Source organism: Megalobrama amblycephala, linkage group LG18 (assembly GCF_018812025.1).
Source record: "Megalobrama amblycephala isolate DHTTF-2021 linkage group LG18, ASM1881202v1, whole genome shotgun sequence".
NCBI lineage: Eukaryota > Metazoa > Chordata > Actinopteri > Cypriniformes > Xenocyprididae > Megalobrama > Megalobrama amblycephala.
The window spans coordinates 34294278-34320803 of NC_063061.1; the positions used below are offsets into that span (position 1 = coordinate 34294278).

The following is a 26526-nucleotide window of genomic DNA, read 5'->3' on the forward strand; positions in this document are numbered from 1 at the left end:
CTTTTCTGGAAAGCGTCCGGGAGCAGCAGCTCATTTGCATTTAAAGGGACACACACAAAAACGGCATGTTTTTGCTCACATCCAAATAGGGGCAAATTTGACAAGCTATAGTGATGAATACATGCATAGATAAATGATCTGTGGGGTATTTTGAGCTGAAACTTCACAGACACATTCTGGGGACACCAGAGACTTATATTACATCTTGTGAAAAGGGCATAATAGGTCTCCTTTAAAAGATACCAGAATGATATTATCTGTGGAAGAACTAATCACTGTATTGGTGTTTTCAGCATAAAATCTTTAAAAGGAGCACTTTTTAGCATGCAAACTAGAGCAGAACCATTTGTAGTGACTAACAGAATAATCTAGATATTGTCAGACATTGAGAGATTTCAATGTGCAGCACAGGAGATCATACAGAAGCACCAAATCTTCAACAGTTAACAAGGATTTAATTTTTCCCTTTAATTTTTCATGTGACATGTTCTTAACATCGACATCCGATTCCTCACCTTAAATTTATGCATGCATTCATCACTGGGTATCAATGACATTTTTCTCATTGCACAACCAATATCGATAGATGATCCAGTGAGCAAGCAGGCGTGTTGCTCAGCAACAAAACCTGAAATAAATGTATCATTCAAATGAATTAATTAGCTGCCAAATGTCTGAATGGTGACGTCACTCAATGTTTTGGCAAGAGGACAACAAACCGCCTCAGGCAAATAAAGTGGATAACCAGGCTTGTCTAATTGTAATCATTGTGTGAACTTGCAATCAGCAGTTTTCACTGTTGATGATAATATACGGTAGGAAGCAAAACTTCCTTTTCACAGAGAGGTGATAATATTGTAAAATGCAGCTACAGAAATCATCCATTGAAGATTAATGGCAAAATTAATCTCTTTGCACAATTTGCGTATACAAAATACATAAATTTACATGTAAATGTGTTTTCTCATGCCATAAATAGATCAATACACATTTTACGCTCTGCGAATCTCTTTGTTGGTGACAAAAACATGAGTTGATTTAGACATTAGAAAAGCACCTGCTGTTGTTGTTAAGCAGCGATTGTCTTAACAAGCACTGACACAAATTTCAAAACCAAACTGAATCATTAATGCTTATACTGAAATCATAAGATGCAGCATGCAAGCATTTGTTTTATTATATTGAACATTGTGCTCCTGATATGAATCATTTTAATATTTAATCATATTTTTAAACACCTCAATATATTATCTACACGGTTGTTAGTCTGAATGTCTTATACAGGCTGAACACATTACTTGTGGTTTCTGCTGTGGAAAAAAAGGCATATAAATTTGCTATAACGGCTTCCACACACCAATTAATAATGCATAGGACTGGAATAATGATGCTATTGATAATACAAATCTTCCAAACTTAACTGACCACAACTTACTCCTGTCTCCCCACACATAGAGAGGCCCCAAAGTTATTTGGACATTTGAAATGTCTAAAAGTTGATAAAATATCAATTCAAGTGGCATCTTGACAAATGTTACAGCATCTTTTCTCTCTAATTTTCTTCATTTTTGCTCAGTGACTTCTAACTTTAGTGTTTGGAACAGTATATCTGATGTTTTAGCATTTAAAAACTTAGACTTTGAGGTGTTTGGGGTTGATACAATTTTTTTTTATGCATTTATTTGATTTATTCCTATGATCAAAGCTGAATTTTCAGCATCATTACTCCAGTCTTCAGCGTCACGTGATCCTTGAGAAATCATTCTAATATGCTGATTGGCTGCTCAAGAAACATTTCTTATTATTATCAATGTTGAAAACAGTCCTGCTGCTTAATATTTTTGTGGAAAATGTGGGGGGGGGAAATCAAGATTCTTAGTAATAAAAACCTAAACCTAAGACATCCTTGCTAACTATTAATAATAATAATAAAGAAAGATCTTACTCTCATAAACACACCAAAACCACAAAGGACATCTTAGCAACCGCAGCAATGCCCTGGCAACAACCTGACTTTCTTCAGAAAACATACTTCGTTTGAAATACGTATGCTTGTATCCTTCATTTTAAATGCCATTTAGAGAAAAAAAAAATATCACAAGTGTAGTCAGACTGTTTTGACGCCGCGCAAGGTTCTACCAATTAGCTCAGTCCCGCTCTTCCTCCTCTCGCTCATCCCCCTTGAATTTCCCACGCGCGCCGCATGTCACATCCGGTTTCAGCACCTCGGACAGCTCGCGCTCGCACTCCCCAATCTTTCTGCCTCACGCAACGAGATCCACACACAAAGTTTTGGGCTAACCAGACCACCCTGCGTGACGCTAAATCTCCAGAGCCGCTAATCTAACGGGGACAGGAGTCGACGGGAGGCAGAAAGACACACGGGAGAAAACGGGAGGCGCGAGACGACGCTCCGCGCGCGAGATGCCCAGAGACGGCTGCGCGAGACCGAGTTCTGTTTCTCTGTCATTCTGTTGCTGAGAAGAGAGAGAAAGAGAGAGAAGCGAGAGACCGGGGACAGAGGAGCGAGGAGAGAGCATCAACGAGCGGGTCTTAACGAGGCACCGGACCGGATCTGCATGCGAGAGCGAGTCCGAGCGAGCGGAGGCGCGAGATGCAGCGCGTGAACAAGCTCTTGAGTCTCATCGTGCTGGTGCTGATGGGCACGGAACTCACGCAAGTAGGTCTATCGCCATCTTTACCTCCCACACACACACACACACACACACACGCACACACACACATCGAACACAGATCAGACTGCGGTGAATTAGCTAGATTACTGGGAAAAAGAGATTAATGGACGGGATTACAAGCAGAGAGATATGAAGAGTCCACGGTTATACTTATTACAGCTCACAGCAAACAAAAGAAACAACCTGCACGCGACCAAGTTGCAAGAAAAGCGCACGATTTACATATTTGTGCCTCATGAAAGGAAACATTCATTATCACATACATTTGGATTCATGTTACTGTATATTTAATCCTCATGTTCTGTTGAGACTGACTTTGTATTTTTTGTTTTGGGACACACATACAGCACTGTATGTGTAAAAATAACAATAATGAAAGCTTTTAATATGTTCTTCTAATATCCAGCAGAATATATCAAAAATTAAACATGCACTTTTCAGAAATGTGACCAAAATGATATCTAGTAGTCACGTTGCTTCTGTTTGGGCTCAGTTCGACCATGGAAAATACACTTTGCAGAAAAACACAAAATAAATCTAGCAGATATGTATCTCTAGAGAGGATCTTATTTATACCTGGGGTCTCTGAGACACTAAAGGATGTTTTAAGTGTGTTATCACAAGTTAACACATGTAACTCGTACAAGCCATGAAGTATAAACCTGATATAAGTACACTCTAAAAAATGCTGGGTTGTTTCAACCCAAATTTGGGTTAAATATTGACAAACCAAGTTGTTGGATTAAAAATTTCATTTAAACATTTAACCCAACGGTTGGGTTTGTCAATGTTTGACCCAAATTTGAGCATTTTTTTAGAGTGTATATTTTTGAGCTATACCGTAAAAAATCATTTTCATGATTGGTTATAACATTTTTTCTTTTGTCAAATCAACTTAGATAATTAATGTAGTTCACATAACATAATATTTGAGTTTCTGATTATTAAACCAATCACCTTCATTGTTTTAACTCAATTTTTTAATTTAATTGAACTCAAAATTTTAAGGCAACCAGGTAATATACTTTTTAATTTAAGTTAAACCAACAACCAACTTTTTTTTTTTTTTCTTTTTTTTTTTTTTACAGTGAATTAAAGGCCTTGGGACACAACAAACAAAACTTGAGAAGTGCTACGTAATGTTAACGCACTTCATGTAATTATTTTGAGGAGTGTAATTGCATATTGCCAGTGTTAACACCACAATAATTACATGAAAGAGTTTAGGAATGATTTGAAAAAGTGTACATAGAGCATAATTATGATTATCTCACAAAAAGAGGGGGAATGGATATATACATTTTTCAAATTGGGGCAAATATGTCACCACTTGTCATAATGGTTTCTATATAACTTAGATGCTATATTTAATTTTACATGAATGAAAAGATGTAATAGTAGATTAATGGATTAAATTGTACCTCTTCCTTGATTTTAATTGTTCACTGAAATAAAACACACAACACGTGTTGTGAAAATGAAACATGCCTAATCTATCGTAAGTGTCCCTCATTTTTATTTAAGTCAAATGAAATATGGCATCTTCCCTGCTGTACGTCCCTGTTAAAATGGACACTAATATGGCAAAATCCTACAAAAAGAAACAAGCTTTGCACTAGAGAATTCGAGAGCATTTGGCCGCTCTTACTAACATTCCCCAGTGCGCAGTGTTCTTGGCTTCTACATATGCAAACAGTGCTCTTCACGCTTCAGTTATTACTTTAACCAGCGTCTCACTGTTGCATGTATTTTCATATTGATCAGAAAGGATGAGCATGTGAAACGTACAGCCAGTGTAAATGTTGCATTAGGCTCGCAGCGGGGCAGCATGCTTACTCGGCATGTGAGCGCAAGTAAATCTCAAACTGACTCTGCCAAACCCATCAATTACCGTTGCGTGGCTCGGTCATCCTCTCATCTCAGAGATTTACGGCCCATTGAAACTGTGACAATTTGGCATTTTCCTCAGCTTTACCCGGGTTTAGAGAAGAAGACCTTATACACAAGAACATATACGGTACACATACACATGAGTGTTTTTAAGAACAATACAGTGAATGTAACTCTATTCGAGTCTTGAAAGACACATCATATAAAATAATTTCGGTCACACTTTAGTTTAGAGTCCAATTGTGACCCTGGACCAAAAAACAGTCATCATTTTTTTAAATTGAGATTCTGAAAGATGAATAATTAAAGCTTTCCATTGATGTATGGTTAGTTAGGTTTTGTGGTCCAGGGTCACAATTCTCACTGTTAACTATGACTTTTGCATCAACAAGCTCCCAATTACTGCTTATGAATAGTAAGGTAATTGTTAAGGATTAAGGGATGTAGAATAAGGTCATGCCGATTAAAGCATTAATATGGGCTTCATAAGTACTAATAAAAAGCCAGTATCCTAGTAATATGTATGCTAATAAGCAGCTAGTTAATAGTGAGAATTGGACCCTAAACTAAAGTATAACCATAATTTCATATTCAAAACTCTTTCCCATAGCTACACAAGAAAACATAGTGTTTTTTCATTCTGGGATTTAATTTGGCTCTGCTGTCAGTGTTAAATTAAACACATGAAGTACCTTATTGGAGCACAGGTGTGAGCAATTGCATGCCGGGACTTATGCTTGTCTTATAAATGCAATGATCTAGTTTCAAACTCTCAGGAAATTGTCATGGTTTAATAATTGTGCTGTGGAAATTGAACTGGCTTTCAGTTTGTTTATGAGTGTTTGTATGTGTATGGGAGTTATTTTTCTGTTTTGTACCGGCCTACACACTTATTAATGGACATAACCCTAATGCTCTTAAAAAATAAAGGCTCCAATTAGAAAGAAAAACAGAGTCTAATGTCAAAGGAGAATATGTGTGGGTTCCTCAAAGAGCTTTTTATCCTCTTATCTCTTTAGAAAACTTTCTGTGTAGTGGTGCTTTAATGGACCACGCATTAATACGATTATACTGAATATAGTGACTTCAAGATCTTTTTTTGATTTTAAAGAACCATAATAAGAACTCAAAAAACCTATATAGAGAAACGTTGAACACCTGAAGAACCTTTATTTTTAAGAGCAATAAGAACACATCCTAACCATTAGCACTGATTACAGAACACCATCTTCAAAACACCATTTGCAGAACACACATCTAAACACCCACAAAGACGTGCACCATTCATAAAACACGACTCACTCAAATAACTTCTCCTTAAATGTAAATACCTCTCATAAAATGCCTCTAAACATGCAGAAATGCTTAAACACTAACAGCTGCTGAACCTAAACACCACTCAAGTACACCTACTAAACACCACCCACCCAAAATGCCACTGCACATCACCCACAGAAAATCTGCTTGATGGAAACACAATGCTGAACACCTACTAAACACCACTCACTGAACACCACTACTAAAAAAGCACATTACGCCACCCACAGAACAGCTGAAGGATCTCATAGTATACTACAGATTTCTCACCACTATCAGTTCACCCACTTAACTAGTTCTCAAACTGAAACAGTTTGACAGAATGAGGTCTAAAGTGATCTCATTTTAAACGACAGTAACATAATTTAGGTCAGAAAGCAAGTTGGAACATCATATTTCCCCCTGTCCAAGTAATGCACCAACCATCGATTGGATTCAAATTGATCCAACCAGCAGTTTTTCTAGAGGGTCTAATATATCTAAAAACATACTGTATAAAAGCATTGAGTAGGTAATATTACCCTCATTGTGTGATCACCACTGATTGGAGGACATTGAGTTTGTTTGACAGGAATTTTCAGGCAAATGCAGGAAGAAGCATCAAGCTTCAAAGTCCTAGGAGACATACGACAAAAGAATTGCGCTTATTTCCAATAAACTAGTAGCTCTTTATTTATGTGTTAGATATGTTCCACCCAAAATGTCCTGTTTTAAATGGAAATACATCAACACAGGAAAAGCAAACTACTCTTGTCATGGTGAGTTCACGAGTAATCCAGACAAAACTGCAACTAAACTTGACAGCCAGTGATCATCAAATTTTTTTGTTGTACAGAAAATGTTCTTGTGACATGATGAGATGGTGATAGAAACTTTTAAAGTAACTGATGTGCAACGACTGATTGATTTACATATGCCAACTTTCTTTTAGCCTACAATAACTGTAGGTTACTTATGAATAAATAAATAAATATTTATTTTTATTTATTTATTTAATTTCAATTTATATCTTATATCATTTTTGTTATATATTGTGTATGTCAAATGTCTATATATCTGGATTTTTTTTCTTGCATTAACCACTTAGCTCATAACTGACACGGCACTTGTTCCCTGAATTTGAGTGGGCCTGATGCTTCTGGTCCCAGTGGCGCTTATGCTGTCTTTTCAATTTGTGTTAATGTCCTAATCGTATTTCAGTATGTAGCCCAAGTCCAAATGTAGAATCCATTCAAACTTCCATTAACGAGAGAGAGAGAGAAAAAGAGAGAGAGAGAGAAATAGATAATGTATCCACATTCTAAATGCTTAGCTCCCCCAGCTATAGAATGGATGAGATTAGTTCTTGATTACCACGGTACAGATATGTGTCTTCTATGGTCTTATCACCTTCATGGAGATAAAGGTCATCATTATGGTCTCACTGAAGAGAATCATCTAGCCTGTGGAGAAGAAGAATTATCATATTAGTAATGGTTCTGCCTTTAATCGATTGTGTCTGGTTTTGAGTATGAAAGGGAGATAAAAGGAAAGCGTGTGTGCGTTTAAAAGGAAACACAAGCTGTTGTTTATATGATGGCATTTCACCACCCCTGACACTCATTGTTTCTCTCTAACAATCCATAAATCACACACGCGCACACACACACACTCTTCTTGAAATCTCCAATCGATCACTAGACAGACAATCAATCATCAGCACTCTCTCAATCTTTATACTTGTGTTGTCCATTATAGAATTCTGTAGCATCTGAACTGTGAAAGGGCAAGTGTGTGTTCATTGTTTTAGAAAAAGAGATGCATAAGGACTTGTTTCACACAGAACATGTTTTTCTATTCCACTGCGCTACTTTTTTTTTATATAAACGTGTTTACTGCACTTTGAGTATCCCTTTTTTGCTGTGGACATGAATGATTTGGAGAGTCAAGTCAAGTCAAGTCAAATTTATTTATATAGCGCTTTTTACAATTTGTAATTGTTTCAAAGCAGCTTTACATATTATATCACTTAACTTATATCACTTAGAGGTGTGCTTTAGCAATCAGAAATATGATATTTGCCATGAATGAGTATATAGAGAGTCTTGTAGACACATGGATAGGCTGTTTACTAAGAAACCACCTCGCAACCATCTTGAATACTATAGTGAGTCAGAAAATCTTAGCAACCACATAGAAATACATCAGCGAACAGCCAAAACAACCAAGCATCTGAAAAGTAATACACTAACAACCATTAAAAACACCCTAGAAACACACTAAAAATCACTAAGTACACTTTGGCAGCCATCCAAAACAACACAGCAATCAAATACCAACACACTATACACTAACATCCATTCAGAACACCCTGCGGTATTATATATAATTTGCAGGCATCAGGGATATTGAAATTGCTTTTGAATGCACGCTCGCGTTTTACTTTCGCTTTCTAATTCGCGAGCACGCGTACTCTGTGTATAGGGAGCGACGGTACAGACCACGCATTTTACAAGATAAGATAGGGTAGAGTGGGGTAAAATGCCCCCTACTATTTTTCCCAAAATAACCACTAGATAAAGTCAAAATACACTTTTGTTGTTGCTATGGATTAGGTTGATGAGAGTGATGAGGAAGTATTCACAGTGAAGCTTACACTGGCGACGTACCTGAGAGAAAACGGATTTTATGTTAAGTGATATCATTAACAGTAAGAAAAATGGTGTTTTAAAGCTTGTTGTTTTGCAGAACATTAGTTATATATGAAGTGATAATAGCAAGGCCAGTAGTTAGGGAGGACATGTAATTTAAAGAAAATATAATTATATTTATTGGGGTAAAACGCCCCATCATAATTACTGTAGTTACCATGTTCTGAACATCACATCCTTTGTTTTTCCATCAAATATAATTTAAGTAAGTGGTTGAATATAAATATTTGGACTTTATATTTAAAAATTACCTCAAGTTAACACCAGCTATCTAGTTAGCTAGCCAGTTAGCATCAGCTAACAATATTTTTCGAAGAGGCTGGTTTTCAGTATGGCTCATTAAAGGTGCCCTAGAATCAAAAATTGAATTTACCTTGGCATAGTTGAATAACAAGAGTTCAGTACATGGAAATGACATACAGTGAGTCTCAAACACCATTGTTTCCTCCTTCTTGTGTAAATCCCATTTGGTTAAAAGACCTTCGAAGAACAGGCGAATCTCAACATAACTCTGACTGTGACATAACCGTTGGGATCATTAATATGTACGCCCCCAATATTTGCATATGCCAGCCCATGTTCAAGGCATTACACAAGGGCAGCCAGTATTAACGTCTGGATCTGTGCACAGCTGAAGACTAGGTAAGCAAGCAAGAACAACAGCGAAAAATGGCAGATATAATAACTGACATGATCCATGATTACATGATATTTTTAGTGATATTTGTAAATTGTCTTTCTAAATGTTTCATTAGCATATTGCTAATGTACTGTTAAATGTGGTTAAAGTTACCATCATTTCTTACTGTATTCACGGAGACAAGAGAGCCATTTTTCATTTTTAAACACTTGCAGTCTGTATAATTCATAAACACAACTTCATTCTTTATAAATCTCTCCAACAGTGTAGCAATAGCCGTTAGCCACAGAGCACTATCAAACTCATTCAGAATCAAATGTAAACATCCAAATAAATACTATACTCACATGATCCGACGCATGCATGCAGTATGTATGACGAACATCTTGTAAAGATCCATTTGAGGGTTATATTAGCTGTGTGAACTTTGTAAATGCACTGTATTATAGTCGCGAGCGAGGGGGGCAGGGAGTGCGCGATTTAAAGGGGCTGCAGCCTGAATCGGTGCATAGTTAATGATGCCCCAAAATAGGCATTTAAAAAAATTAATTAAAAAAAATCTATGGGGTATTTTGAGCTGAAACTTCACAGACACATTCAGGGGACACCTTAGACTTATATTACATCTTGTAAAAACTGGTTCTAGGGCACCTTTAATAAATATTCTTATTCATCTACTGTTGTTTTAGCTTTTCTTTTTAAATTTAAGCTAAAACTGCTTATACTCTGATGTTGGTGTAAATGTAAAAAACAAACTGCTTTGTCAGAGTGGGGGCAAAATGCCTCCCAAGGTACAAATGTAATTTTTGTTAAAAAACCAATAACATGAAAACTCTGGACATTTTTCATACTTGGTTTATAATTTATGTCATTGTCACTGAAAACTAGGATATCTATTCTAGACACATTTAACTTTTGCTTCATAGAAAAAAGTTACATGGTCCTTAAAGGTGCTAAAGAGGATGTTTTGTTTTATACATTTTTGCAATATTACTTGAAACTGTCTTTACTAACTGATAAAAGACTATTTATTAGGTGCACTGAAAGGAATAATATTAATATACATCATCTGTGCACGAGGTAGGGCCTTAAAAACATCAGGCGATCATCGCGTAAACGATTGGCCCTCTGGCTTGTCAATCACTGCCGTGACGTTCCTTGTGAGAGACGTGCACGGCTGCGCGCTCCAGTAACTTTCCACACTCTACAGGCGCCGCATGCAATGTTTTTGTCAGGAGACAGGAGTAACAACTGCAGATTATGAGTTACCTGCGGTGAGTCTGACATAATGAATCCACTAACACGATACAGCGAATGCCGATGGTAAACACTCGTGTTCCAATACTTGTGCATAAGTTTTGGGAGGCGTTCCCTCGAAATGAGCTGTGAAGGAGGGGGGTTGTTCTTAGGCATGCGCTCATTTCAAAAACTCACTAACAGTCTTTGGTTTCTCAGTCGACGAAAAGATCCTCTTTAGCACCTTTAAAGGGGCGTTTTCCCCCACTCTACCATATTTGTCAGTGATCTGTGCGCACTGAATCCTCCACCATCGTCCTGTCAGTCACATCTCCTGCTGCACGTGCTGCATGGAGCAGAGCAGATGCTTTCAGTTTATAATTGCAGCGTCCATTGTCCAACTGAAGTAAATGTTTTTTGCTTCTAAAAAAAAAAAAAGCAAAACGACAGTGGGGGCGGTGCTACAGTGGGCGAGTAATGTAATCGGGCATTGCAACACCCTGGCAACCACCCAAAACACCCTTGAATCTTGCCTGTGAATTTTGCAAAGTCAAACACCACTCATTTTTTTCTTTTAAGAAAATCTACCATCTGTTCACACACAGCACCAAGATATATATTTTTTTCTAAATCACAAAATAAATCCCTATGATTTGAAGCAGTAATATTTCAGCTGCAGACGGATATTCTATAAACTACCACTGAAAACAGCAGGAAGAACAGACTGCTTGGAGAACGCAGTGGAAACGCAGGGGAAGGGGAGAGTAAATGTTCAAACAGCAGGGCTCCGTTCCAAACACCTCTGCAGTACCACGGGCACCAGGGCCCAGAGTCAGTCCGAGCATTTGAAGTTTCTGCAGAAGAAAACTTCTGAAAACACGGACTTCTCCTCCTCCTCCTCCTCCTCCTCCTCCTCCACCCTACACACTGCAGAACCGTTAGGGAGGTATCCAGCACTCTTGTAGAGTCCGATTGATAAATCACTTATATCATGTTGGACTATTTTTTTTTACACGCAGCCTGAAGCTGAAGGCTTTACTGTAGACCATTACAGATGAGTTACTGCTGCCACAGTCTCCTTCCGTCCAACAGCTCAGATGGTTTCTGCTGGTACACTCTGAACCAACCACCATCTAGCGCTCCTGATCTACAGTACAGGATATTATCTTTTTGCTGGGGGCTGCAGAAATCGCACAGCCTACACATGAATTATTAAAGATGATAAAAAGAACAGTGTTAAAGGGAATCCCAATTTGAGATTACGGTTTTGCTTCTCTCTCAAAGTAAAATTGATTGCTGTTGCCTTAGAGAATGGAGCTATAAAACATTCATATTGGACGTTTACTGCAGATCTTGTTTCGGAATTAATAGCAACATGTACCTGACCCAAACAGATGAGTGCTTTTGTAAAACTAATCCATGTGTTTGTACAGAACATACAGATTAAGGAAGCTGTTCACCCACAGATAAAAAAAACTATGTACTCACCTTAATGTTGTTCCAAACCCTTATGAATAACTTCTTTTGTTGAACAAGAAAGCAGATGTTTGGCAGAACGTTCACGCTGCTCATTTCCAATGAAACTGAATGTCAATGGATGCTGTCAAGTTTCAAATATGACAAAAAATAACAACATGAGGGTGAGTATAAATAATGACATAATTTTCATTTTTGGACGAACTATCCCTTTAAAGGGGTGGTTGATTATGATTTCACTTTTTTAACTTTAGTTAGTGTGTAATGTTGCTGTTTGAGCATAAACAACATCTGCAAAGTTACGACGCTCAAAGTTCAATGCAAAGGGAGATACTTTCTTTTAAAGAATTCGCTGTTTAAAGGAACACTCCACTTTTTTTGAAAATAGGCTCATTTTCCAACTCCCCTACAGTTAAACAGCTGAGTTTCACCGTTTTCAAATCCATTCAGCCGATCTCCGGGTCTGGCAGTACCACTTTTAGCATAGCTTAGCATAGTTCATTGAATCTGATGAGACCGTTAGCATCTCGCTCAAAAATGACCAAAGAGTTTCGATATTTTTCATATCAGCCTAGAAAATCGCAACTTTTCATTTTCCGTCGGTCTTAGTACACGATGTAACTACAGAAGAGTCAAGTTTTAAATAGGAAAAATATCAAAACTCTTTGGTCATTTTTGAGCGAGATGCTAATGGTCTCATCAGATTCAATGAACTATGCTAAGCTATGCTAAAAGTGGTATCGCCAGACCTGGAGATCGGCTGAATGGATTCGAAAATGGTAATGGTGTTTATCTCTAGGGGAGTTGGAAAATGAGCCTATTTTCAAAAAAAGTGGAGTGTTCCTTAAAGGACTACAACAAACGGCTGGTAGTGTACGCCTCACAAAGGGGGTGAGGCCATGTTGGGCTGCTTTAGAGAAGAGGAAGAGTTGTTGTAGTAGAGTGTTGTTACCATGCCGTCATTTTACGCAGGACTGCTTCACAAACGAGGGTCAATTCAACGCTGGATTTGCACAAAACATTAACATGATGGCACATGCTAGTCGATGAGTTAACTTCTTCCTGAGTCTCTCCATCAGTGTCGACTCCGGTTTGAACAATGTAAGGCTGAACACCGTTACTGATAATCCTCATTTTGTCTGCGTGAGATTCACCAGCTTTGTTGTTGTTGAGCAAGCGAAGCATGAGCTGTTAAAGCTCCGCTCTCTTCTGGAAAGCGTCCAGGAAAAGCAGCTCATTTGTATTTAAAGGGACACACAAAAACGGCGTGTTTTTGCTCACACCCAAATAGGGGCAAATTTGACAAGCTATAATAAATGATCTGTGGGGTATTTTAAGCTGAAACTTCACAGACACATTCTGGAGACACCAGAGACTTGTAAAAGGGGCATTATAAGTCCCCTTTAAGGTTTAGCTTTAGCCTCATTGGTCAGGGTTAAATGTTAAAACTATCCTGTTGATCAGTTCACTGCTTAATACCACAAGCACAATTAATTTGATGTCTTAATTTCATAAAACCACTCATATTTCTATATAAAAAAAACATGTGTTGTCTTTTATATTCTAGATTTAATGAGCAGAGGGAAATGGCCTATAAACCCAATTAAATTCCTGATGTTAAATAAATGAATCAACATAGACATTTGGCATTATGTTTGATTGTTTGATTCATTAGCCAAAAAATTGCTTTATTGAAAAGTGTTTATTTAGCACAGTTTTGTAATTAAAAAGCTGTCAGCTTTTATCAAGAGCCAGAAAGAAAGCTAGGTTCGAAATAAGTATTTAATTAACACAGACAGGTTCACAAAGTTTACAGAGAACTAATGAGACCAAATGTTACATCAAATATGAAAAACAACCTCCCAAAGGCACTAATTTGTAGATAAGTGTAGATAAGTCCAAGGCCATGACACAAGGTCAGTTAAACATTGAGAGCGTTCTAATAGTCTATGTGCGGTGGATATGTTGCTCATTAATCTGAAATAAAAAACAAGCCAATGTGATTCAAATTGCGTTGTTCATTGGCAGACACACACAGAGATCCCAAGGCCAAACAAATTCAAGCCCAGAGTGATTTGTGCTGAAGTGACCTTCTGTTTCTATGGCTCTATTATTCATTCACTCCATCTCTTTTATGTCTCTTTCCATCTCCTCTCACACAAAATGCAACCAGTGTGGTAACCACGTTATCTACAAGGATGTCATGTCCAGAAGATATTTAACTGTCATCAATTACTCACCTTTGTGTTGCTCCAAACCTCTGGTTTCTTTCATGGAGCACCAAAGGAGATGTTTAGCAGAATAACTGAGCTGCTCACTTCTGTACAATTAAAGCAGATGGGGACTTGGACTGTTGAGTGCTGAAAAAAATGAGAAAAAACATCATAAAACATTATAAAAGTAGTCCATTCAACTATTCAGCCTGAAATTTCAAACTTGCCTGACAACAATGGGCAACATTCAGTTTCACTGGATGGAAAAGGACACCTTGGACATTCTGTTAAAAATAACTCCTTTTCATCGGAAATCATACAGGTGAGAGTGAATAAATAATGGCAGAACTAGTCCTTTAAGGCCAGTACAGAAAGATCAGATCATTGTTGATCCACAAACAAACAAAAAATGTGTGTGTGTGTGTGTGTGTGTGTGTGTGTGTGTGTGTGTGTGTGTGTGTGTGTGTAATAGACAGTGACAGGCCCGGAAAGAATATCTGCCCTAGATTCAATGTTTTAGATGTTTTCTGTGTGATGTTTTATTAAAGTGAGATTGGATATGCTGACAGAGACACAACTGGATGCCTGACACTCCCTGAATCTCTCTCTCTCTCTCTCAAAGGTCAGTCTATAGAAAGTGCAGTACCTTTGACATATTCATGTTTTTATCCAAAAAAAAAAAAAAAAAGCTGTTTATTTTAAACCAAAAATCTTGTTTATTAAACAACTGAGAATGTATATTAAAAAACTAGAAGACAAAGAAGATATGAATACATTTTATAACTGTGAACACAATAAATCTATCCTGAACTGTATTCTCAGGACAATGGTTTTTTTTTTTAAATAAATGATAGGTTATCACATGCTATATGTTTTATATTCTGTCATTTTAAACTCAATTTATGCTATCTTCTAAATTGCTCAGCAATACTTGTTTCATATTTCAAAGAAAAAAAATTCTTAATTCCATTTTAAACAACAGGTTTCCGTTGTGACAACTTACCCCTTATAGTTAGACTAAATGCCTGATTGCACGGGGAATAAAGTTCAACATTAACCTGAACCGTATCTCTTTTCCTGCAAAACAGTGAAAAATATTCAAAAGCTTTTATAACTTACTTACATACACCCACAAACACACAAAAACTTTTTTTTTTTAAAGAAAGAAGTAATAAGAAATACATAAAACTACCCTGAGAAATATTCACTGGAGTAAGAAGCGTGACAAGCAGTCCCGGTCTCCCCTGCTTATTTATATAATTTTGTTATTTAAGGTATCAGGATTCGTGCACATCTAACTATGACGCGTTTTGCACCTCTTACTGTGTCAAGACTACTCACTGGCATGTCTAGGTCTGTGAATAATAGGTGTTAACCAAGTGATGCATGAGACTGCACACTACTCGTTCTGTCATGCTGCCAGATTGTAGTCGGTGTAATTGCACCACAGTACCGCCGATCACGACACGGGGGCGCTAGAGTCATTCTAATGCAAACTGATTAAATGCACTTAGGGCACTGAATGTGTAGGGATTTCGTTTTCGGGATTCTCTGTCTTTTTATAGTCTATATTTCAGTTTTCACCAACAATCCATCTACGCATGTGCATGTCAGATATTTGCATATGTTTAAGGCTGCAATAAAGATATTCCAACCACATATGCCCCCTATATGTTTCCCTTTATTTCCCAGTCGTTTAATACCTCTGATGTCTCGTGACACATCTTGTGAGTTCTTTGCTATATTTCTGAAAAACACTGATGTGAGTGATTTATGCAGGGTGCTTTTTTGAAATAACCCTTCAGCTGTCTGTTTAAATTCAAATTCTTTTCAGTTGCCACAAGTGACATTACAAGTTTTCTTTAAAACAATAGTTTAATCGTGCGAGAAGAACCTTGTGCCGCGAAAACTAGGCTACTGACAGAAAATCTGACGCCCCCCTGAAAGTCTGTATAATTTGCACACTGGTAGGTAGTGACAATTAATATGGGAATAGTAAGAGGCAGAGCGCGGAAGAAATGTGATCATTACTCACTCACGTTGACCTGGAATGGGGCGTGACATTAGTTATGACAATATCGGGCCATTAACTCGATCCGTTGTCAAGTGCAAATCCCTGGTGGCGAGTCTCGTGCCCACAGGGGCGCTTCGCGCTCTCCTTATATAGGAGCGCGTGGCGCCTCCTCTTTTCTCATCCACCGAGAGCAGTCGGCGTGTGCAGTTGTAATCCATCCAGAGTAATTCACTTGCGTTGGGAAGGCGGACCAATAAGGGCGTGAACGCACACAAAAGAGGCTTGGATAACAGAAAAGGCACCAGACGGGACCAGCGCAGAGACGAGGGTCACCACTGCTCGGTTTTCATCACTTTAACCACACCGGATTCAACCAACGGCATACATCAAGATGAGCAACCTGAGACCGTCCGAACCGGGACCGTTAGAGGAGATGATGCGGATGATGGTGATGATGCACGAGGCGCTCACGGGCAGCGATGCTCGCCGTTACGGTTCCCCGGTGGCTTGTGTAGAATGAGAGTTTGGGTCAGTGCGCAGAGATGTCCGTGCCTTTGCTGAAGATCGGTGTGGTGCTCAGCACCATGGCCATGATCACCAACTGGATGTCCCAGACTCTGCCATCACTGGTGGGGCTCAACACCACCAAACTGACCGCGGCGCAGGGCGGCTATCCGGACCGGAGTATAGGAGTAAGTGTCGGGTTATTTTCCCTGAAAATTCAATTGAAAAGTTCAGATATTAAGCATTTAACATGTAAAAAAAAAATAATTCACGCATATATCAGCGCGATGCAACTCCGCGTTTTTGTAAGAGGCGTTCACACGGGGGCATTATTCTTTTGCATTATGTAGCTTACTATACTTTTATTCTAATTTTCGTATGCAGGAACGCGTCTCGCCTTCTTGCGCGTTCTTTCTCGGTTTCAGAAACATAGACATGCTGCTTGTGACATACGCTTAGCTCATTAATATTAAAATTTGTATGTTTTCGCTTTGAATATGAGCGTTCTAATTTGCCCTAATAAAACTTTTTATTTTAAAGAACCAGAACTGCTGCTATAGGCTATGTCAGTGAATATCAGGAGCATGTTTGCGATTTCACTAAAATGAGATACAGAAAATGCCATTCAATGAGTTTAACAGGTTTTAAAAAGTCATACTTGACACAGCGTCTTGTGTCTCGAGCGAACGTGTCTTGTGTGAACACATTCTTGAGCTCCAAAACAGAACAACTGAATGAAACAAAGTAGCAACATTTAAAAACAGATGTAACGCAATTGTGTAGTTCTTCCACAGTTCTGTCATTTTCACTTTCACAGTTGTAATTGGACAATAACTTGTAATATTAAGAAATGTAACATGAAAAGACTGCAAAGCAGCTGGAATCAAAGTCTTTGCAGTGTGGTAATATTCCATAAGTACACCATTGGTTTGGAGATTTAGGGCTCTCTGGACCTGCACCAGCGGATGTTCGTCAATCCTCCATCTGTTCATCACTCTCACCAACTCCAGACCGACTGTGATTGGATGTAACTCAACAGCAGTTCTGTGTGTGTGTGTGAATGAGACTGATGTTCATCTTCCTGGTAGTAGATGCAATGCTGCTGCATTCCGATTTGTGGGTGGGGATATGGGTGTGGTCTGAACAGATGGAGTTTTATGTAATCTTGTGTCAAGTGTTTGTAATGCCAATGAGTATGGGATTATAAATGAGACTATGAACTTTAGATGTTGTAATACGTGGTAAGATCACCCTTCTCGTTCTCTCTGCTCTCTCACAGGTTTTACCCGCCAACCCAGAGGAGTCCTGGCAGGTGTACAGCTCGGCTCAGGACAGCGAGGGCAGGTGTGTGTGTACGGTCGTTGCACCTCAGCAGACCATGTGCTCGAGAGACGCCCGCACCAAACAGCTCCGCCAGCTACTGGAGAAGGTGACCTCCCGACCCATAATGCTCTACTGGTTTGCCCTTGGGCATCACATTACCTTTAACGCAAAGTTGCCACAGACACCGAATCTATGACAACCAGAGTTTTCCTCCAGAGATAAAAGTGACCCAGAGGCATGAGTCTAATCTCGCAGACACCAGTATCATTCACAAACACACAGAGTTAATGAGTTCCACTGGAACACGACTGGCGCAGAGGCAAACAGCCTTTCCTCAGAAAGACAATGATGCAACTCCTCGGACACATCAAATCATTAGCAGACTTGGAATAGATACAGAACTCGCTAGTTTTCTGAAGGTCACGAGATTCATTATTTATAGATGATTTTAGAGTAGTTATTTTTAGACATTTCTTATATATATAGCAGTAACATTAATAACAATAGTTTTACAAAATTGAATTTGTTATTTTTGATGACAAATTACAAATTGTTGAAAAGAATAATCTATTAAAACTAATATATATATATATATATATATATATATATATATATATATATATACACACACACACACACACCTTTTTGGATTGTAAAAATATATTAAATATATACAGTATAAAGCAGTAACTATAATATATATATATATATATATATATATATATATATATATATATATATATATATATATATATATATGTATATGTATATATATATATATATATATATATATATATATATATATGTATAGCAATACCAATAATGAATATGTATTCAGTATAAATACATATATACAATATGTATATACAGTACAAATAACATTAGTAACAATTTTACAAAATATAAATTTGATGAAAATGTTATTTTTGATGACAAATTACCAATTATTATAAATAATATTCTGCCATAAAATAAAAATAATATTCTGTCATCAAAAAAATAACTAAAATTTATATATATATATATATATATATATATATATATATATATATATATATATATATATCAATATTCAATTTGTAAAATTATTGTTATTAATGTTATTATATATATATATATATATATATATATATATATATATATATATATATATTTTTTTTTTTTTTTTTTTTTTTTTTTACAATTTCAACATTTTTATTAAATATAATTTTGCATTATATCTCTAATACCTGTGTGTCTGTTTGTGTGTGTGTGTGTGTGTGTGTGTGTGTGTGTGTGTGTGTGTGTGTGTGTGTGTGTGTGTAGGTGCAAAACATGACGCAATCAATCCAAGTATTGGACCAGCGGACCCAGAGGGACCTGCAGTACGTGGTGAAGATGGAAGATCAACTCCGAGGCCTGGAGACCAAATTCAAACAGGTGGAAGAGAACCACAAACAAAACATCGCCAAGCAATACAAGGTAAACACACAATTATATGCAAGCACTGCACACACTTCACACGAATCCACACATCAACCCATATGGATACAGCGCGCACACACACTCTAGCGCACTACAGACTGCATGCACACCTATAAATGCTTGTGCGATTTTTGTGAAATGTGCAGAACTCGATCCAAATACTTCGTGAACTTTTGTGCAAATGTAATATGCAAATGCATTGTTTGTGCAAAACTGTAATTACTCATTTAATTCAATTTTTTACATTTAAAAAATGTAATTAAATGAGTAATTATAATAAAGAATAAAAAGTTAAACAAGTAAACATTAAGTAAACACATAATGAAAATAAAAATATTAAACGCTAATAAAGGATCTGCACATTTCAGTTCCTATAATGTACCATAACAATCAAAACGTCCCGTCACACACACTTTGCATGCTACGTGACACGTGCATGGAATGTAATATTGTTTGCACTCTAACACAAGCGTGCTTGTGCGAGTACATGAGCGTGTGCGTGTGTGACTGTGAGAGCACGTGAATGTGTTAGATAGGTTAGCGAGTTAGCTCCCTGTGCTGAGTGTGTTGTTTCTTGCTTGCAGGGCTAACTATAAAGACATGATAGGAGAGCCAGAGGCCAGAAGAGGCAGGTCTAACCCACGATTGGCTGAAGTGGGCGTCAATCATGCTGTTTATGTCACGATTCTCATATTCTATACGACATTAGCTGTAAGAAACACTCCTCCCCCTCCCTTATCCAACCACCAATCAGATCTCCTCCTGCATGCTACCTTAAAGAATTGTTACGTTTTATTTATATGATCTACATTATTTAGTTTCATTGATATATTGCTATTATTATTATTATTATTACTACTACCATTATTATTCTCATCTTTGCTAGTAGTGCTTAAGTTTTTTTTTAATTATTATTATTATTACTCTTATTATTTGTCACTATGAATCTTTGGTTTTTGAAGTAATATGCGTTTTGGAAGTAAAGAATTTAATCTTAACATCACATTGTTGTATGTGAGTTGTAATTTCAGCATGTGTCCCTTTCTGCTGTTGCATTCTAAACGATAACTAATAAAGTCTTTTCCCAATTGTTTACCGTGTTCAGAGCGCTTGATTTCGTCGATAAATGTTTGTAGATCTATCATTTTTATACGAATCTCAGTAGTTTTACTGCAGTTTGGCCTCTGGTCTCTCACTGGCTCTACAAGCACACACGCACACACACACACACACACACACACACACATTGGGTTTTCATGTTTTATGGGGACTTTCCATAGACATAATGATTTTTATATTGTACAAACTGTATATTCTGTCCCCTAACCCTAAACCCACTGTACCCATCACAGAAAACCTTCTACATTTTTACATTTTCAAAAAAAAAAAAAACATCACTTATTATGATTTATAAGCTGTTTTCCTCATGGGGACCAAAAAAAAATGGCCAAAAGTATGTGGACACCTAGTTAAAGGATTTCCATCTACAGAAACTCTGACATATGTATTAAATGCAATTAGCTGAATTTTAGAGTGCTTTTGACCCACTCAAGTACATCTTTATATGTAATTTCATAATTACTTCTATAGTCTTTGAAATATGCTTGAAGTATTCTGCCGAATGTACTGACAAGCTCTTATGGTGAACTAAAATACGCTTTAATGTCATTTCTATTGAAACTTGTAAATCATGTATTTAAATATATTTGTAATTATTACACATTTGTAATGATAAAATTGCAATTTTGTACATTTTAAAAAAGTAATATCAAATAACACACTATCAGTTAAAATTATAATCAAGTACTCTGTATGTGCTTTAGTATGTAACATCAAAATAATTAAAACAAAAATTATTAAAAATAAAAAGAATTTAAAATGTACTTTAAAGTATAATTTTTCACAGTATTACAATGTTCAAGTGTTCTTAAGTATGTTAAAAAACATCTGCAAGTACAGTTTTTTTTTTTTAAATGATTAAAATTTGAAGTACGCTACAAGTGCACATTCAATAAACGCACACTTCTTATTCACAAGCATTTATAGGAAAACAGGCTCTTTTTTGCAAGGTTCATAAAGAATTATTTATCTCAACCCATGTTTGGGTCAAATATGGACACAACTGTTGGGGTTGTCTATATTTGACCATATCAAGGGTTGAAACAAGCCAGCATTTGTTTAGAGTGTAGTTGTCTGACATGGAAGAAACTTGACTGACCTGCACAAAGAAGATTTATGCGATCTTTGGCACTCACCCAACATCAGTACCTCACTGACGCTCAGGAGCAAACCACCGCATCCATGTCCCAGCATCTAAATTCCCAGAGGAGTAGAAGCTGTTATAGAATGACTAACTCATTATAAATGCTAATGGTTCTGAAATTAAAACACATATTGATGTGGTGTGTAGGTGTCCACATACTCTGGGGCATATATAGTGAAACTCAATTGTTTCCAGACAAACAAACACATTTATTGATGCATACAACCTCACGTACAGCAGTATTCAACACCTAGATTGCTCAAATCAGTGTAGACAGCGAGGGCTCAGACAGGCTTCACAATGTACAAGTAAGCCAGACTTTCCAACTTTCCCACATTACGTATTTGCAGGCCATAAAGGCAAAAATGGCGGAGCTGCGTCCGCTAATCCCCGTACTCGAGGAGTACAAAGCTGATGCCCGGCTGGTTCAGCAGTTTAAAGAGGAGGTGCAGAATTTGACGGCCAGCCTCGGCCTCCTCCAGCAGGAGATGGGAGCCTACGACTACGATGACCTGCACTCCCGCGTGGTTAGTCTCGAGGAGCGGCTACGCGCATGCATGCAGAAGCTCGGTAAGACACACCGTTAACATAGACATATACATGTTTTCTCAACATGGTTTAAGTAAGCAGGACATGATCCTGGATTAACATTGTTTATACATTCTGGAATTCTGAGGCACTTTCAATGGAAGTAAATGGATCTGTAACTCTTTTCAAGTCAAGTCAAGTCACCTTTATTTATATAGCACTTTTTACAATGTAGATTGTGTCAAAGCAGCTTTACATCGATAACTGGTACATTACTTTGGCTGCACAGCAGCTCTTAAAGAATAGTGTCAATGCAGGCAGATCAAAGCACATTGCACATTTTCCTGCCATTGACGGAGTTTTCCGGCAAATTGAGTCAAATCCATGGTTAGGGCTAGAAGGGATACAGCTACAGCCTGATTGTCCTACTGGGTATGCGAACATCAATATTGCATCGTTTTTGTCACCCTGAACAACAATTAATTACTGTATTTGCATTATTGTAAGGGTAGGTTTATGGTTGGATTATTGTAAGGGTTGGTTTATCATTAATAAAATTAATTTATTGTTATTTTATGGCGAGATTTTGCATCTCTTCCGGCTGTAGCTGTATCGCTTCTAGCCACAACTGCAATCCACATTTTGGTGGGGGGGGGACACATCTTCTGAAAGAGTACAGAAGCTCCAGATAAAAACACAGGCGAAGAAGCAGCAGAAACAAGCGATGGAAGCATTGCTTATGCGATCATTAAACATTTAACAACATATAAATCAAAGCGTCCAAACATTACCGAATGAAATCTGACCCTAGACCACAAAACCAGTCATAAGGGACGTTTTTTTTATTTTTTTTTAAATGAGATTTATACATCATCTGAAAGCTGAATAAATAAGCTTTCCATTGATGTATGGTTTGTTAGGACAAAATTTGTCCGAGATACAAATATTTAAAAATATGGACTCTGAGGGTGCAAAAAAATCTAAATATTGAGGAAATCGCCTTTAAAGTTGCCTAAATGAAGTCCTTAGCAATGCATATCCACCCACAAAAATAATTTTTTGATATATTTATGGTAGGTAATGTACTAAATATCTTCATGGAACATGATCTTTACTTAATATCCTAATGATTTTTGGCATAAAAGAAAAATCGATAATTTTGACCCATACAATGTATTGTATATACATATACCTATGCTACTTATGACTGGTTTTGAGGTCCAGGGTCACAAATGTTGACCCACGAATAGGACTGTTCAAGCTTTGAGGGTGTTGATGGAAGCGATCTACTCCATATGTTTTGATTATCATTCTGAATGCAATCAGGACATTGTCTCTGACAAAAAGGCAATTTCTCAGTTTTTTGTTCAAAATGTTGCTTTTTCTTAATGAAAAGTGTTGATAAAAAAGAATGCATGAAGAGCCAGCAGCAAATACCCAAATGACTGACCGAGGTGAAAACGGGGCAAACAGGGTGATACAATCAGTTTAAAAATCATGTTTTCGATGATTCACATCATACAAATTCATACAAAATCACCACCTTGTAAAACAGTTGTTTACTCGTGAGATCTGGTCTTTAACAATGTTCTCAAAATGTTTACATAAAAACATTATTTTTACAACATTCGTTTTGAAATGTTTTAGTTGGACGTTTGTCTAACGTTTTTTAAATGTTACTACTTGTTTTAGAATGTTCAGAAGACATTCAAAAGTAACGTTCCCACATAATCTTTGTAGAATGATAAAATGGAATGTTCCCTTAACATTTGTATAACCAAGCATTTAAAAAAACTGGACATTTGGAACATTCAGAAATAACATTTCATAACTTAATGTTAAAATTAGCAAAACATTCTTAAAACATATTTTTGTCTCCTATTCTCAAATGGGTCTGTTTTTATTTTAGCAGAAGCATCTGAGACATAGTTGATACTTACAGTGGGTACGGAAAGTATTCAGACCCCCTTACATTTTTCACTCTTTGTTTAATTGCAGCCATTTGCTTAAATCATTTAAGTTATTTTTTTTCCTCATTAATGTACACACAGCACCCCATATTGACAGAAAAACACAGAATTGTTGACATTTTTGCAGATTTGTTAAAAAAGAAAAGCTGAAATATCACATGGTCCTAAGTATTCAGACCCTTTGCTCAGTATTTAGTAGAAGCACCCTTTTGATCTAATACAGCCACAGAGTCTAATACAGAGTCTTTTTGGGAAAGATGCAACAAGTTTTTCACACCTGGATTTGGGGATCCTTTGCCATTCCTCCTTGCAGATCCTCTCCAGTTCTGTCAGGTTGGATGGTAAACGTTGGTGGACAGCCATTTTTAGGTCTCTCCAGAGATGCTCAATTGGGTTTAAGTCAGGGCTCTAGGAAGGGTTCTGGTTGTCCCAAACGTCTTCCATTTAAGGATTATGAAGGCCACTGTGCTCTTAGGAACCTTAAGTGCAGCAGAAATTTTTTTGTAACCTTGGCCAGATCTGTGCCTTGCCACAATTCTGTCTCTGAGCTCTTCAGGCAGTTCCTTTGACCTCATGATTCTCATTTGCTCTGACATGCACTGTGAGCTGTAAGGTCTTATATAGACAGGTGTGTGGCTTTCCTAATCAAGTCCAATCAGTATAATCAAACACAGCTGGACTCAAATGAAGGTGTAGAACCATCTCAAGGATGATCAGAAGAAATGGACAGCACCTGAGTTAAATATATGAGTGTCACAGCAAAGGTTCTGAATACTTAGGCCATGTGATATTTCAGTTTTTCTTTTTTAATAAATCTGCAAAAATGTCAACAATTCTGTGTTTTTCTGTCAATATGGGGTGCTGTGTGTACATTAATGAGGAAAAAAAATGAACTTAAATGATTTTAGCAAATGGCTGCAATATAACAAAGAGTGAAAAATTTAAGGGGGTCTGAATACTTTCCGTACCCACTGTAAATGAAGCACAACTGAGAACTGAGTTAAAGTCTCTTGAGCTATAAAAGAGTGAAATTATACTTTCACCATCACAGCTTCCACTTCCCAGCATCCACACACATCGGCATCTGTTCTCTGGTGTGTATCATCTTTCTCTTGTCCTCACGCCGAGTTTCTGGAAGAGAAATTTGGGCCAATTTCACTGTACGATCAATATGGCTTTAAAACAACTCTGATTTATCTCTCTGTTTCACACACAATTGAGCTTCATCCATGTGCAACGCTTCTAATGAAAATAAGACCTTTACAGGAAAACCAAAGGAATTTCACAAATTCCCATGTACAGTTTCATCCCACACGTGACACGAATGAACTTGTATTTGGTCGAGGAGAGGTGCCTTACTATTACTTTAAGCGATCAGACTTACGCCATGTCGCCACCACTTACATTTTCATCAGAAATGTAAAAATCTAGTTCAAATATAAATCCTCAAATGCCGTTTTGATGCCATCACATGAGATTTATCAAAACACATGAATTTAACACTCCCACATGTGCTCTTTCCACATGTGAAATGCATGTTTTTTCTGTACGACAACAAATAAATCTATAATCACGCACATTGTTCCATTTCATTGTGTAAGAAGATTGTGTATTTTTCTGCAGATGTGTGTCTGCAGTTTGAGAGAATCAGGGCTTTAGTCTAAAGATAGTAGCATAATAATTTAGGCCTGTGTGTCCCTTCAGACAACAGATTACTCAGTGTGTTAATCTCAAGCATGTGTAAGTGTGTGTGTGTGTGTGAATGGGGGAGGCTGAGCAGGAAAATACACACACACACACAAACTGACACACATACATCACGGATATTACACTCACTATCAACATCACAGGATGTCAAACATCATAATTTTTGAAATTTATCTTGTTTTATCTTTACATCATATTTTCTCTCTCTCTGTCACACACATTAAAACATTCATATGTATTCATATATTATCAATGAAGCTACATTCACCAGCTTGACCCATTTACAGTATGTTACTGTAAGTCAACATGAACATCAAAAAAGCTATTAGCTTTCTTAATCTTATTGTGTGCAACTGAATTTAAATATATATATATATATATATATATATATATATATATCACATTATGGAACTAAATCTGGTTGTGATCGCCATTCCATGGTGACTTCAAGAAATAAAACTGTGAGGTGAAAAAGAGGTAGAAAAGCACAAGCAATTTTTTTCTCGCTCTTCGTTGTGAAAGATCATAATGAAACTCAGTTTGACTCAATTAAAGTATTTAACCAGAACCTTCATTCCAAGATATAAGATTACCA

The 26526-nt window shown here is 37.1% G+C and overlaps 1 protein-coding gene and 1 long non-coding RNA gene across 15 annotated transcripts in view; one reads left to right on the plus strand and one right to left on the minus strand.

Moving 5' to 3' along the window:
• Window positions 1-25614, minus strand: part of LOC125252200 — a 64170-nt gene extending 38556 nt beyond the window's left edge. For 4 of the 13 annotated variants that reach the window (XR_007181184.1, XR_007181175.1, XR_007181176.1 and 1 more), the window contains exons 1-5: window positions 16194-16324; window positions 15162-15235; window positions 14186-14305; window positions 11958-12069; window positions 7257-7345 (exon numbers count right to left, since the gene is read on the minus strand). This is a non-coding gene — a long non-coding RNA (uncharacterized LOC125252200). Of the gene's footprint in view, window positions 1-7256; window positions 7346-11957; window positions 12070-14185; window positions 14306-15161; window positions 15236-16193; window positions 16325-21718; window positions 21777-25267 lie in introns of those variants that run through there. The other 9 variants (XR_007181181.1, XR_007181180.1, XR_007181179.1 and 6 more) reach the window with 7 other exon arrangements.
• The window catches only part of olfm1b (olfactomedin 1b), a 37555-nt gene continuing 13219 nt past the window's right edge, over window positions 2191-26526 (plus strand). Inside the window, exons 1-4 of one of the 2 annotated variants that reach the window (XM_048165323.1) lie at window positions 2191-2680; window positions 17956-18105; window positions 19305-19460; window positions 22077-22296. In XM_048165323.1, the coding sequence (XP_048021280.1) occupies window positions 2615-2680; window positions 17956-18105; window positions 19305-19460; window positions 22077-22296 (592 nt within the window). In that variant the 5' untranslated portion in view covers window positions 2191-2614. Of the gene's footprint in view, window positions 2681-16268; window positions 16865-17955; window positions 18106-19304; window positions 19461-22076; window positions 22297-26526 lie in introns of those variants that run through there. The other variant, XM_048165322.1, reaches the window with a different exon arrangement.